Genomic DNA, 15,939 nt, shown 5'->3' on the forward strand with positions numbered 1-15,939 from the left:
TCCCAGCTTTAAGCCACCTGACTCAAAGCATTTTTCATGATTTGCCCTTGCTGTTTTCTTTGTTGTCACTTCATGAGTATATACAACTAATACATGACTCTATGTTTTGATAATCTTGTGTAGTATAAATTCCTAATGAGATATTGGCATTTCAAATATTACATTATCTTCATTTTTCAAGAGGCAATTACCGCAGTGGGAAATTCTGCTACTGGACATTTTTCTTCTTTCAATGTTTTAAACACAGAGAAATAAAAGTAAACCAATATTTCCACTAGAAAACAATAACAACTGTTGCATTCTCCCTAATCGTCCATTAGCGGTAAAAACCTTTCCAATAGTTTTTTGTGCACCCAGAGCTTCGCAACAGGTTTCGCGGCAGTCCTGTGTGGTGGCAGAGTTGTCTGGGAGGCATATGGCTAATAGCACCACCATGAACAATGAGCCACAGAGGATAATGGACGCCCTGAGCTCTTTGTGTTGTGATGGTGCTCAACGTTGTGTGTTGTGGGTGAGGCCCAACGCTGCAGAATAGCCATGTGAGAACCACGAGGCAACAGACAGCCGTAACTTATGCCTCAGCAGCTGCTGCCAGACGAGAACAGTTACCTGTTGCAGAAGTCGTACTTTGTGCGCGACTGCTGCACTGTTTGCTCCCCCAAGGGAAACGTTTGAATAAATCCTGCAGGACAAGACAGCAGGGCGGACAGACCGTCTACTCCACTGTAAAAAGTACAAGTTCATGCATGCTGTACAATGCACAACAGTTCAAATCTTGTCCGCAAGACATTCGTCACATGATGAACAACAATAATTTTTCAGTAAATCTGTTGCCAAAATACAATTTATTTATAAATCCGTTTGCAAATCACATCAGAATCTCCTCAATAGTTCTTTTTCCCACACCGCCCATAAACCCTCTGCAGCTGAACTGCTCGGAGGAATATTCAGCACCCAGCTTTCATAAGAACATCAAGCATTTAGTGTGCCTGATTTACGGTTTAAATCCTGCTTTGTGCATAACAGATGAACCCAATTTATATGTAACTTACAGTTGTTCCACTGACAGAAGGTCAGGGAAATAAGAACAACTTAATGTCATGTGCTAAATTTGAATTTTTATAAGTGGTGTGGCACGAGCGACGTGTGCATATGCATTCTCATTTGGTGAGTAATGTGTGTTGTTATCTGTGTGTGGTTGCTGTGTGTGTGTGTGAGTCCAATGCTAATATTTTATAGTCAGACTGTGGAGGAAGGCCCATTTGTGTCGGTAGCCATGAAACAACAGAGGAGTTTCGATTCGACTAATGAAGTTTCTCTGTTTCCTAATACCAGCGTCCAGACACCCACACACACACACACACACACACACACACACACACACACACACACACACACACACACACACACACACACACGCACCACACATGCATCCACACACACATCTTCCATTGTATAGGATAGGTTGGTAAAATGCCTCTATAAATAGAACTCTTTCCTCCCAACCTACTTCCGAAGAAATTCATCTTTAGATTATAATTAAAGCAACGACTCTGATAGCTAAAACTCATCTTCCTCAACAGATAAGGTTTGGTGTGTATGCGAACGTGTGGGGGGGTTAATGAGGTTGACAAAATAAGAAATGTATTGAGCACAGAGAGGTGACTGGTGAGAACTTCCTGCAGATGAACAAAGTATGTTGCAGCAGAAGAAGAAGAAAAGAGGAGCAGATGAGAGGAGAGAGGAAGGACGATGATGAGGATGAAGGTGAGCTGATGAAAGACGCGTTGCAGTCATCCTCACCTGCACATGATCTCATGTGTCAGCAGCACTCTGCACATCTCTGGGTTCTTGTCTTGGCCTTCATAAACAATCGCCTGAAAAGAGAGAGACACAGAGAAGAAAAAGAAAATACACTGTGAGCTGAGAGACAGAGTAAACATAAATCCAGCAAACAATCTTCTCCATCCCTGATACGGTGCTGGTTAAGTTATAATAACAGAAATAAAAGAAAGAAAGAAGCTATTTCATTTCCTTAAACAGCTGGGCATTGTAGTTTTTAACAAACGTTACTCAGACAGGAAGAAACAGTGTGTTTGTTTGGTGCTCTGGTGAGTATTTACAGCTGCGAGACGGTGCATGTATGTTTGACTCCAAATGAACTACAGTGCCCGTGTTTGTGATAATGAGGGAACATGGCGCCCCGTGCAACAGTGATACGTTTTTACTCGCCGTTGCAGAACAGTTTCAGCACACAACTCATCGGCAACTTGTTAATATTTCATTGTTGGTTTTGCCTTTTCATTGAATGTGTTCACAATAAGCTCTAGAAATGAATTGTAACTTAACATCCTATCATCGTTTGAGTGAGCAGAAGAGGATTGTTGCTGTTGAAGGTCGTCTGCATCAGTGCATGGATGCATGAAAATGTATTTGCATGTTCTCAGCACACTGCACTCAATATCTGAGGTGATATTTTTGCAGCTGAAAAGAAAACACAATGATAATGTCAAACTGGGAGGAATTAGTGTTTTTGTTTTTTTTTTGTTGCTGTGGTGTGCCTTTATTTTTCTTCCATCAGGTTGTGGCAGTTCCCACTTCACCTCAAAGAACATGCAGTTCAGCAGTAACACCTCCACATCACATACATACACTCACACCCTGTCTCTCACAACTGTCTCTGCACGGGGCGTCTGTCACCCTCCAAAACACACACGCGCACACACGCGCGCACACACACACACACACACACACACTGTTTGAGAACATCCACAAAATAACGAACCACATCTCCTCTGCTCACTCGCTGATCAGGTGAGTCTCTGAAGTCGAGCGATGCCAGGAACAAAGTTGAACGTCCAGAGCAGCGGTCACAAAAAAAAAGGGCGTTTCACCTGCTTCAACTACACAACATTTCCGGTTCAGGGTAAAAGCGAAAAAAAAAGCACAAGTCACACGCCACTAAGTTATCTATCAATCAGTACACACGCCCTGTCTGTCTTTGGTCTATTCCAGTCCGTTTGATCTGTCGCTCCTCAAAGCGGCGACTTCCACCGAGTGACAAGCTCACTTTTCTCAGGGAGCGCTGAAGAAGTTTCACTGTCCTCTGTAATAGTCTTCAGCGCGGGTTCAGACGACCTGCTGCCATCAGGGGGAACAGAAGAAATGAAGGTAATTCAGCCGAGTGAAAGCTTCACGAGTCGAAACAACGTGCAACACTTCGATGAACAGAAAACACAACGTATTCAACTGTGACCCTGATAATGCAAGTTCACCTGTCACGCATGCTCACTGTCTAACTATGACCGGGAAAGGTTATGACGTGTCAAACAAGCCAAAACTCAACTCAAAAGTCTGGGGATTATGAATGACTGATTTCGTTTCCCAACAGATTTCTCTCTCTCTCTCTCTTATTCAATGACAAGACTCAACATGGCTTTTCACTGCACTATTTTGTGCAAGAAAAGTTGTCCTTTGGAAAAACTGGGCGCTCCAAGAATTGACAGAAATCTAGCCTGTGTTTGAGCCGTGACGGGGACCTCGGGGCCAGCATGTTCCATATGGGGCTCCAACATGAGCCGAGACTGTAGACTGAGCCCCTCATTTGTAGACGCTAAAGCCCCACATGGCCCTTGGAAAGTCGCTTGGGGCTCTGCAGCGTTGATGGAAAACAGTGAGACTTGCCGCATTACGATATGATAATTTTCCCTGCGTGTGCATATACTCCAGCTGAAAATGTACCGACACATGGACCTGGAGCCTCAAGGGGAATCTGGTGGTCCAGTGTGTGTAATATGAAACAAAAACAATCTAAGCTCAAAGCACAAAGTGCAACTACAGGTAGACAGAGCTATAGCTAAGCTAACATTTCCAACAGAGCCACTTTTACCACAGAAGCTGTGCAAGGCGACAGCAGAGTAGAGGATAAATTACAATTTCAGCCGCATGGGAAGTGAATTCATGTATCCAAAGAAACAAAATAAACAGGTATCCAGACTGAAAACAGTTTAACTGACTCCGGCCAAAGCAAAGAAGCTCCTGGTAACACAACACTGAGGTCGATCCAACGGCCAAGACATCTGAAACTGTTCCTCTAGACCCCTTCCATCAACATCTCAGCTGTAATATTTTCCCCTCGATTATGGTTTAACAAAAGCAAATGTGAGTGTGGGAACATTAGGAAAAGATAGAAGAGGCAGAATTTGAAGAGGAAATGTACTTTATAAGCCATAGTTCTGTCTATGATTAGACCTGCTCACCGTGCCATGGGAAAAGAGTGGGCCATGCAACTTCCTCTGAACTTGCTTCCTACCCTGGACAAACATGCATCAATGTCATCTCAACCTCTCTTTTCTTCTCTCTTCTTTGCACTTTTGCTCTTTTGTTCTCTCTATCTCACACACACACACACACACACACACACACACACACACACCTTGGGCCAGGTGAGTGCATTTATCTTTACGAAACAGAAGTAGGCCGGATGTAACTGTGCTTTCCTCCAAAATCACAGAAGAGGTCAATAAATCCTGATATACCTTATTTTTAAAGGATTATCGCCTCTGCTGTTAACTCTGCGGCAGAACATAGATTTACATATTTAGCAGGGAAGGAGGACAGACGTCTGTAGGCAGCAAGAGTTGTTCAACCAGAAGAGTGAAAAGTGAAATATAGGGTCTAAATTCATATGAAAAAAACCTCTGTGGTGAAAAGTGAAAACATCTGATCATGTCAAAACTGGTGCGAAGAGATGAACTAAAGAAACAGATAATTTTTTGTTTATTTTTTTTACTGCAGACAATATCCAGTTCTTCCCCTGCTGACTCTGGATCTGTTTGGACTTCACGACTGCGCCACTTTACTGCATCGTGACACCTCAGATACTGTGGGTCATAAAAAGTTGCCACTCAGAAAAAAGTGGTAGACTGAGGTCTGAAGTGTCTAATATCCTGAGGTCTCTCCTGCTCGGCAACCCGAGCCGCCTGGCATTTTTATTGACACAATTAACAAAAAAAGCGCGGATAACATTTAATCCACCTTCTTTGTCAGGCTCCCGTGTGCGAGTGTGTAACTTCCTCTCCCTTCCCGGCCATCGTTTGTCTCTGCTCTCTTTTTCACACTGTCACCTCGTTTTCTCTGCTCCTCTCTTTCATCTGCCTTTTCCTCCTCTGTCTCCTCCCTCTCTCCGCCTCACCAAGCCTTTCATACAGCATCTCCGCCGCTCTCTCCTCCACCTTTGAAGTGGCGTGACATGCGCGGCATGTAAACAAGGAGCCGTTAAGCAGGGGAACACACTTCCTCCTGCGTTAGTGTCAGGTCGACTAGCGAGCTAGTGATCCGACAGGGCCGCAGTGACAGACGCTTTATTCTCTGGAACGGAGTCATGATCAACCGACGCCACGCTTCAGCTTCTGAAGGCGAGGAGGTGCTCTGCTCCTCCATTTAAACACAATCAACGCTGGCCCACCCAACACATGCATACACACACACACACACACACACACACACACACACGAACAGGAAAACAGCCTGAAATAGCAGAATAACAGAAGCAGGTGCCAACCACTGTAGAATCAAAATCATAAATAAGAGAGAAACGGAATCGATGAGCCAAATAACAGCATGCAGCACAACTACAGTTCAGCAAAACTCATCCCGACTTTTACCGATTTTAATACTTGACAACAACAACAACCAAATCTGGAAATCTGTACTTTAAAGGCCCCATAATGTTTTGACATGTGTCCTGACATCACTTCCTGACAAGCTGCTGCTCCATTAGCTTCTGTGACTCTATGCAGTCTCTCACCGAGGGTTAGTTTCACTGGCCAAAAAAAAGAAAAGAAAAACGAAAGTGTAACATGTCCCTGAGGTTTACTTTCTATATACAGAGATAAATTAGTGTCTTCAGCACTTGCTATTAGTACCTGAACCCGCCGTGCCCAATTAATTTGTTAGCATTCAAAAATGGAGTTTTCACCTTTGAAACAAGTGAGAGCTGTGCTGCTGCTGCTACAGCCGAATTATAACTGGGGTGAGTGACGTAACCGCAGCCACTCAGCCGCCCGTCAGTGTGATAGTGAATGAAGTTTTCTGGAGTAGAAGTCGATGTTTCGCCTTCACGTTCTCTACAGGCCTTTTGTAGAGCAACGTTTACACAACTACTGAGAGGTTTTTAGCAGCATCCCTTCACTTATTGAATGAATTTACAACATTAGATAGAAACCCAGGCAGCTTCATTTCTTCTGTTTGGTAAGACAACAGTGACTGGGAACAATGAGTCGCTGACCAGCAGTGTGTGTGTGTGTGTGTGTGTGTGTGGTTACAGAGACAGTGGCCATGACATCACTGACCATCTAAGCCAACCACACGGCTGTTTTGGTTTGACCACCTGTTAGTGTTCCATTGCTCTACCACTGGGAACACACACACACACACACACACAAAACAAAGCATGCTTTATTGCTCCATGTGCAGTTTTGCCTAAGTGCCTACACACATATATACATGCTCTCACTCACATATAACCCCCCCCCACTCACACACAAACACACACTCACATACAGACCAGCACTCACACAGGCAGATGGCCACAGGTGCAGCACACACCTGCCTGCATCAGCATCTCTTAGGAAAAATTACTTTTCCTTTCCAAACTTAAAAAATCTCTTTTAATAGAAAAAAAGAAGTTTAATTAGTCACACAACAGTGAGCATGAAAAATGAAAGTGTGTGTGTGTGTGTGTGTGTTTGAGGGGATCAAATTCGCCTTTTTCTAGTCTGAATCTTCCACTGGGAGCAAGGGCCGACTGCGTGCGTGTGAGCGCATGTAGCTGGCTGTCACCCCACCATGCTCAAGCTAAACAGTGTCATTAGGGAACAGTGTGGTCCCTTAAGCCTGCCAGACACACACACACACACACACACACACACACACACACACACAGTATGTGGTGCGGCATGGCAGCAGCAATGTGAGACTCTATCAGAGCACGGAGTCACATTAGCGAGCGTTCACCGCATAGCGTGGCTTCTTGGCTCCTCATACCTCGCCACACACACACACACACACACACACACACACACACACACACACACACACACACACACACACACACGATGCATTACACCTGACAGAAAGTTCTCACTCTGTGCTTCTTGTGCAAAAAACAAAAAGAATGTAGTCCTCATCCCAACTGTTTACCTGAGCAACATCCAGCACTAACAGTCTGTCTTGTGTTGTTCAGTTTGCCTCTCTCTCTCTTTCTTTCTCCCAACTCTTCCTGCTGCTCTCTCTATCGCTCTCTCTCACATAAAAGTACATATAAACAAAAACACAAACATTAACATGAAAATTGGATCTGATCAGAAAATGCTCTCTACTCAGCAGACCAAATCCCAGAGGTGCCGTTATATCTTTCCACTTCCTACTGTGAGCAGCAGAATTACGCTCCTGTTCCTCAACACCCGCTCGCTGCCTCCTCACTCTAATCACAGCGAGAGAAGTACAGGCAAAAACGCCTGGAGCCATGCAGTGTGTGTGTGTGTGTGTGTGTGTGTGTGTGTGTGCCCCCACCCACCCACACACACACACAGACACTGGAAACACCCAGTGTGTGAATTACACACACACACACACACACACACACACACTCACTTGTGTGTGTGTGTGTGTGCGCAAGTACATGCAGATAGAGGCGGTCGGCGGAGTACAGGCGGATCAGTGGAGCAGCTCATTGTCAGAGAGGTAACAGGAGAGGTGACAGAGAGAGAGAGAGTGTGTGTGTGTGTGTGTGTGTGTGTGTGTTTACCTGTTTAGTCATGGAGTCTATGAGTCGAACATAAAAGTCCTGCTCTGTTCTGATGCCTGTTGGGAAGCAGCAGAAGAACAGAAAATAATAATCATAAACCTGACATAGATTTTGACAAGCAGAACAACACAAGAAACTGCATTTAAAAATATGTCAAATTAGGTAAACATAAAAAAAAGTGATCAGAGTGGGAAAAAATTAATGAGCTTAATTATTCCTGCCTCACACAGCAGGGAGCACCCACAAATTTAAGGAGTCACAAGGTGATTAAGAGAACAGGGATACAGAAAAAATATATTTCTGAAAACAACATTAAATCTATTTTTCAGCTTTTTTTACGAGGGAAATCTTGTAAATAATTTCACTTGTTTAGGCCTCGACACATGAGTCAAGTAAAACAATCTGAGAAGGAATATGCTAATCAGTCTTTGGTTGAACTGCTCACACAGACACACAGTAGCGTCACTGTAACAGGTCACAAGCCACGAAGGTTAGAAACAACTGGAGAAGCTTGTATGTGTGTGTGTGTGTGCGCGTGTGTATTAAAAATTAGCCAGTAGCTGTTTAACAATTCACACACTGAAAATAAATGTTAGTCAACCTGTGTGTTTCTTTTTCTTTCTTTCTTTTTTTTTTTTAACTGTAATACCAAGTTGGTTTTATTTATATAATATAAAGGTTTTCACATTTTGCACAAAGATATCCTCTATCCTCAGACCCTGGAGTCTCTGAAAACTGTGATTCAAACAGCCAGAAACCATTAGACTCCCATTCATGCTTCATTCATGGTGTTAAACGCTGTTGGCTTTTGGCTCAAAACATCTCTCCCTTGCAGCCAATATCATTTGCAATGTCCATTTCCACGTGCAACAGATATTAAAGTCAATAACCACAGTTCGCACATTGCACAGTGCGCCTTATGCCCACATCTCTTAATCCCAGAGGAGTCTGGGTGTTCCTGCCAGTCGATGCTGTTTCCCTCTCAGCTGTACAGACTGAGCTGGTAGGCCTGAACACCACAATCCACAGCTATATATACACACCACAACAACATGCAGCCAGCAGACTTCAGCTCAAACTGTCACACAGACCACTTCAGGCTGGAATAACTAATTTTGCGTACAGTGACGGTGATAAAGCCACAAAGCTGGTACTAATGGCCTGCAGCAGCTGCTCTGTAATAGTGACATTTATCCAGAAATCAGTCAAATTACACATCAGTGAAACATCACACTGCAGCTTCTGTGACATGAACAAGTTGTGGCAGCCTGTTGGCCCTCTGCTGCACAATAAATCTAAAATATATATATATATATATATATATATATATATATCAGTTTATCCCATGTGTGCATATTCTGTTAGTGCAGGTGCAAACAGCCCATCAAGCTGATTTAGTGAAATTTATTATAAGTGTAGGAGTGTGTGTTTGTGTGACAGACTCCTCACTCACCGTTACTGTAAAGAAGCTGCAGCCGATAATGAATCCCGTTATTGGTCTTCTCTCCGCTCGTCTCCTTAACACACACAACAAACACTGAGCTGATTATTGAAAATATTAGGATTTTTTTTTTTTTTTTTTTTTTTTTTTTTTAAGCATTTCTGTTGCACATTCAGGCCTGTGAATTGTACAGAATACACCCAAGAAGTAATTGAATTCTTCACACCGGTCATTCATTAAATAAACATGAGATTTATGTTCACAGCGGACATATTAAAGCGGGGCAGCCCCTGTAATTTCTCCATGTGTAATCACGGTGTTATTGTGGCTTTTTAATTCCTCTGTAATTACTGGTTGTGTTTGCAGGGCAAATAAATCCAATGCTAAATTCTCCCGCTGCATTTCATCTCATTTAAACGGTGTCATAATTGATGAGGAGAAAGGTCGGCCCACCGTTGTTTATACAGAACAAGTGGATGTGTTGAATTGAGCCGTAAATTAAAACTATTTCAACGTGGAAAGAGATTTTTTATTTTTCAAATGCACAAATGAATCGAAGGAGGTTTTACAGTTACAGCACGTGTTATATATTGCCTTTTATCTGGGTCTCTTACACTTATAATGAATTGTCAATAATAAAAATAAAAAATATGTTGATAATAAAAAAAACATAATAAATAAATAAAAATAAATTGATAAGTTTAGTTCTTTTAAATGTTTCAAATGTGTTATTAAACATTGACATCAGTAATGTCACACGCAACAATGGAATATTCAGGCCTTTAAAAATTTAAATAGTAATTAATGTTCCGGGTTATTAAATCTAGAAATGAATCAAAGCACCGTGAGTTTCTGCACCGACCTTTTCCTTCTCGATGAAGTCCACGAAGTTGGTCCTCTCGATCTCCACCGGCTGACCCTGCCGGTCGTACAGAGCCAGGACGAAGTGGAAGAAGTTGGACTTCCGCAGGTTGGAGGGCGGCTGCTTCTCAAAGTGAGCCCGGGCCAGACCCACTCCACTGCGGACACACAGGCGTGAGCGAGTCGGTGTTAGAACAGTGGAGAGGCTGTAAAGTTTTGACTTTGTATAAAGATAACAGCGAGAGTGAATCCAGTGTGTGCACATTTTTAATTTGCTTTGAATGACGTTTTAAGGCTGATATTTAACATGTTTATTAAGATATGATTTTCAAGAGAGGTCGGTTTGTCAAAATTTAAAAAAAACGAGGATTATTTGAAATTAGAAGCAGATTTGTTTTTTTTACTGGAGGTCGTTCTTCATGATAATGTGTGACAGGAGCTCAAAATGTATACATCACTGACTGTGGGACAAGAGGAGAATTTTATTCCCCTTGAAAACAGCTGAGATTGTTTAGAAAAGACAGGTGATGGACCGATTTTTCTTTTCCTCATTTAAACCCAAAACAAAGTTTTATTTATTTGTTCTTTTAGTTTCATGTTCATTAAACTCAGAACTGTGGAAAAAGGCGGTGTAGAAATTTAACTGTTTAGCTATGAATTGTTGAGTGTGTTGTCTTAAAATTAGTCAAACCAATGTGTTATTCTCTTAATTATTCTCTTAAGAGAATCTAAATTTCCCAAATGATCATCGAAGCAGTTAAATCCAAATCTCTTCCTCCGGACAGCAGCTTCTGTTTCTCCCCATGTCCTGCACAGGCAGCTGCAAAGGTCCTGACAGAAATATCCCCTTGTTCCCACGTTTTTTGGTAAATGGAGGGTGGTAGCGTCTCCTCCAGCCGGGCAGAGCTCACCTTTGGGCGGCCGTGTTGGCGTCCAGCACGCCGCCCCCCTGCATCCAGCCCCGGACAGCGTTCATTCCTCCCAGCGGCTCCTCCTTCAGGCTGCTGCCGCTTCTCTGGATGCTCTCCTGGATCCCAAACATGAACAAACCTCCGTAGTTTAGTGCCTGTGCCTCTTTTCTTTCCTCGTGTCTCTCCCACGCCTCGCTGTGCACTTGTTCTCCTGATCTCTCACTCTGATTTTCAGGCAGAGTAACGTGGGTGCGCTCTTTGCTGCTGCTGCTGCGTGCGCTTCGCTGGAAACCAAGCGGTGAACTCTTTAATTCCTTTAATTCTAGTCCTGGGGAGGGAGTGGGCGCTTAAGACGGAGGGGGGATCATATCGGAACAGTAAGATCCAAAAATGCCAGTCACTTAAAAACACGGGTTTAAATCGCCAGAGGGACGTCAGGAAGCGGACTGACCCAGCGTGGAAAGGTGCGAAAAAGACACTCCTGGCGCGCTCGGAGATCCACACTTGAAGCTGTCACAGAGAAAAGAGAGCTCAACTAGCACCTAGATCAGATGTCATCATTGTCTGACACTTCTCTCTTCCTCTTTTCGCTCTTCTGCTTTCTCTTCTCGTCCCTCGGCCCACTGGTCCGGGACGTGTGTTGAGGTCCAGAGCAGCGCTGCTTCCTGCGGATGACTCCCGAGCTCTCTCGCCACTCCGCGCTCTCTCTCTCTCTCTCTGAGGAAAACGCTTTGTGACTCTTCCCAGAGGACTCTCTCGCTCTCTCTCTCTCTCTCTCTCTCTCTGAGAACCAAACACGGGTTTCTCCCGCCCCGCGGGGAAGAAGGGAGAGGGAGCCAGTGATGGGAAGGGAGAGGGGAGGGGACCGGAGGAGAGGAGGGGAGGGGACAGGAGAGGGAGAGGGAGAGGAGACGCCCCCAAACAAAGACGGGAGTGGAGACTGGTCCTCCTCATGCAGCGGCAACGGAGCCCCTCTCCTCCGCTCTGCCCCCGCTGTCCTCCGCTGTCCTGGCCCGGTAACTGCTCTGTCCTTGTTCAAGGGATTTTACAAAAATGATTCAGGGGTAAAAACGCTGATAAATTCATGTGCGCACAATAACAAGGCTGAAAAACGACCGGGAAAGTTTCTCCCTGAGCAGATGGGCTGCAGACTGACGCTCATTCACCTGGAATCAGAAGAAACCCCTCATGTCTCTGCACATCTACTTTTACTTAGGCCTACCAACAGCAACACAAATGGAAATATTAAATAGGGCGGGAAATGACTTCTGAATATATGAGGCCTTTAATGCATAAAAAATATTTTATTATTTCTAATTTTTATTAATAAAACACATCTCTCATTTTTATCACATTAACCAAATTAACCTTTTGCTCTCTGCGCCGCACGACGAAGAGTTGACTGGAAAACAACAGTGCAGCCATCATACAGTCTGTTGGGCCCATTAGACTATTTAATCCGCAGACACTTGGTGAATGTGATGTGAAACCTCAGCCTGTACATTTAGATCTCTGTTTTATTTAAAGCGGCTGGTTGGGTTCAATTATAAAAGCCATATTTCACCGTCACAACATGTCCCTGCTCCCCATTGTCTTCCGTAGGCTCCATTATTGCAGGCTGCAGCGCCGCAAGACACACAAACTAAAGTGACAATAACAATAATTAGCTCAAAATAACAATGAACATAATTGAGGATAATTGCTACCAGATTTCGCTGCTTTGTCTCAGCCTCCAGCACCATCTGTTATTTGAAACTATTTATCACAGCGCCGAGAGGGGATCCAAAACAAAATACAAATATTAACAGATAATTCACTGAACTCCTTTTTTTTTTTTTTTTTTTGAATAAAGCGACAACGTATTGATCCATCGAGGTGCAAAAGGTCAACAACTTTTATATTATTCAGCTGGCTGTGGAAATGACTGGCAGGACGAACTGGCGCCGTTCCAGGCTTTAATTCCCAGAGGTTATTGAAAAACGCTCTTGACCTTGATTATGGAGAATAAGAGTCTTTTATGCTCCAGTTTCCTGCTTATAGAAGGAAAGAGAGAGAGACAGACAGTGGCGGATCAGCCCATATAAGATTTAAGCGAGTTCACAGCTGAGGGAAGAAACGGTCCGCACGTGAATGGAGGAGTTTGGTGCTTGGATCGATGGGAGAGGGTTTATCGAAAAATATTAAAAGAAAAGATGAATCTCTGCATCTTAACTCAAACTAAAATTTAAAGCTTACAATTTAATTTAAGGAAATTAAAGTTGATTATCTTAAAAATAAAAGCCTACAATTTTATAATTATTCAAAATATCCAATCTATCTGCAAGAACTGTTAGGGAGGGATATTATCCACGTCTGAGCACCCTGAAGTTTGTTTTAATTTGGTCAAATTCAGCATTGAACACCGGCTAAAATAGCTCTCCCTTCCACTAGAATTATTATATAATACAAAGCTGTAATCGTCTCGTAAAGAACAAATGAACCGCGGATAAAAAGGCCACTTTAAAGTTGAATTAAACATCACATAAGGCATAATTTAACCTACATGAATATTAAAATAACATTTCAAAAATCACAAGAAATAATAAGAAGCTGAAATATAATTAAGGAACCTAATAAAGCAGAAAGAAACACGAGCCAAACAAGAGCCCTTTGAAGAACAGGAGCAACATGGCAGATTAAAGAGAAACACAACATCATGTCCGAGACAAACCCGCCACAACTCACTGTTGTGCGCAGTGACTCCCTGCAGCACTGTGACAGAAATAGTCCTCGGTGTGTGTCTCTCTCTCCAGCGGTGGTTCGTCTCCTGGATCGGCTCCCACTCTGTCTTAAAAAACAACAACAGCGCCATCATGTGCCTGACCGGTGCAACTACAGGAGAACTCATGCACCTGACCCATCATCAACAGTATCATCAATATATATCATATATGGCATGTTATTGTAATTATACTAATTTACAAGCTGAAATTTAAATACTAGGACTACAACTACTACTCTAAATAACAATAATAGTAATAGATTTCACACTTGACGAGCCTACTGCAATTTAATATACTGTAAAAAGAAGAATCTTAAATCAAATAAATGCAGGGTCTAGAGTGGATGGTTCATTTTATTTCTGACATTCAATTTTTGTAAAATAACCAAGGCAATGCCAGGCATAGAATCCAAAACCAACCGTGGAGAAGGTTAACAGAATACAACTGGCATTCAGAGTCAGGTTTTACAGAGCAAGGTCCTAAATCTGTGTGGAAAAACTAATCAGACAAAATAAAAATAAAAAGAGAATCTAAATTCTGTAGGGAGTCTCAGTATGAGCAGCCCAGAACACAATCAGGCTCTTTTGAGGTAAATCTCAACACATCTGTCAGCCAGAGGCAACAGTACCGGACAGCAGTGCTAACTGTTTCCTTTTCTAAAACGCTTCAGAAAATAAACATGTGGTCAGAGTACTACATGGCAGCTATAGATTCCATTACCATATTTGCTTACATGTCCAACATAATAGTTATGATTTTGCAAAGCACTGTGGTAAATTGAGTCTCAGAAACATCTGGATTTCAGGGACTTTAGCAATCCCACTGATCATATGTATTCATCTCCAGCAATTTCAGTGGAGAAAAATTTCAAATTAAACTACATGTCTGGTAGTAGTAACATTTCAGTATGACAAATATTAGGATGCTGAGGACACACTGGCAACTTGCAAGTCAATAAGAAAAAAAAAAAAAAAAAAAAAAAAAAAAAGCTCCAGACAGGGTGGAGGGGGAAAATGCAAAATTGATGTTGCCCAGCGTGAGGAGCAGCAGTGAAGGCTTGATGCATTTGTTTGGCACTTAAGCTCACAGACAAATAGCCTAAACAGGCACTGATGCATTTTACATGTAGTCAGTCCCACAGCTGAAATCTCAGAGATGTGTTGGAATGCAAATAATGCATTTAAAGATTCAAAATAAAATACTGAGTGTCCATAAGATTTCTCTAGGTATCAAATGGATAGGTTATATAATCAAATATTAGATACTGAGTTTAGATTATCGTAAAACATTTGATGTGAAACTGTCCCAGACAGTATTTAAAAAAAAAAAAAATAAAAAAAAAAGTGTCACAGTTCAGAGGCTGGAGAGAGACTGCAACAACTGCAATGTCTCCAACATGGAGTATAAACTTAGCAAATACATGTGGAATCAACAGCTGACAGGCTTCTCTGCCAGTTATTTATCACTTACTACAGCAATGCAAATCCACGTACAGTTGCCAATGACATCCGCATGTGGAGCATTTGACATTTTATCCTGCAGGTAACCTCTCTGCACGATACAATTCAAACACTCCACCATGAAACCCAAATGTGTATGAAGCAGTTCAAATCTTTGTAACCATTTCAAGTGCTTTGTTTAAATCAAAGTCTAAGGAATGGAGCTAATAATAAAAATATGAAGTCGTTCAAGAATACAGAAAGTCCTAATGTTCACCTTTCAGAGGAACATGTGCAAAATACATCAAACTCTACATTTCATCTCTTAAAAAAAAAAAACAAACAAAAAAAAAAAAAAAAAAAAAAAACACAAACAGTTAAACAGCATTGGCCAGGTTTGATCCTACATTGATCATGTATTCATTCTCAGCCCCACAGCCAATGCTTCCCAATGTCAAGAATAAAGTCATTCATAGTATAAGACCTTTAGTAATAGTGGTATTAAGTAATACTGTTGAGGGTTAACTAGTGCATCTCCTGTCCATCTGCGCCATGCTGATCCCACTCCTAACAGTAGAGGGCACTGGAGTGATCACACCAGCTTGGGGACGCGTCATACAGACCGGAGAAGCAGCAACACTGGCTGGTCTCACAGATCAGAGGGCTTGATTTCTCAAAAGCTTCTTAGCCAGAGGTTTTGTCTCTGTTCACAGGC

General features: G+C 42.5%; 1 protein-coding gene across 6 annotated transcripts in view; it reads right to left on the reverse strand.

Annotated features, from left to right (window-relative positions):
• Positions 1–11,380, reverse strand: part of LOC111217131 (transcription factor COE1) — an 89,070-nt gene extending 77,690 nt beyond the window's left edge. For all 6 annotated transcript variants that reach the window (XM_022738865.1, XM_022738863.1, XM_022738866.1 and 3 more), the window contains exons 1-5: positions 11,024–11,380; positions 10,114–10,270; positions 9,264–9,327; positions 7,811–7,866; positions 1,804–1,877 (exon numbers count right to left, since the gene is read on the reverse strand). In XM_022738865.1, the coding sequence (XP_022594586.1) occupies positions 1,804–1,877; positions 7,811–7,866; positions 9,264–9,327; positions 10,114–10,270; positions 11,024–11,154 (482 nt within the window). In that variant the 5' untranslated portion in view covers positions 11,155–11,380. The remainder of the gene's footprint in view (positions 1–1,803; positions 1,878–7,810; positions 7,867–9,263; positions 9,328–10,113; positions 10,271–11,023) is intronic.
• Between the last annotated feature and the right edge of the window lie 4,559 nt (positions 11,381–15,939).

Source organism: Seriola dumerili, unplaced genomic scaffold (assembly GCF_002260705.1).
Source record: "Seriola dumerili isolate Sdu_G_001 unplaced genomic scaffold, Sdu_1.0 BDQW01000040.1, whole genome shotgun sequence".
Taxonomy (NCBI): Eukaryota; Metazoa; Chordata; class Actinopteri; order Carangiformes; family Carangidae; genus Seriola; species Seriola dumerili.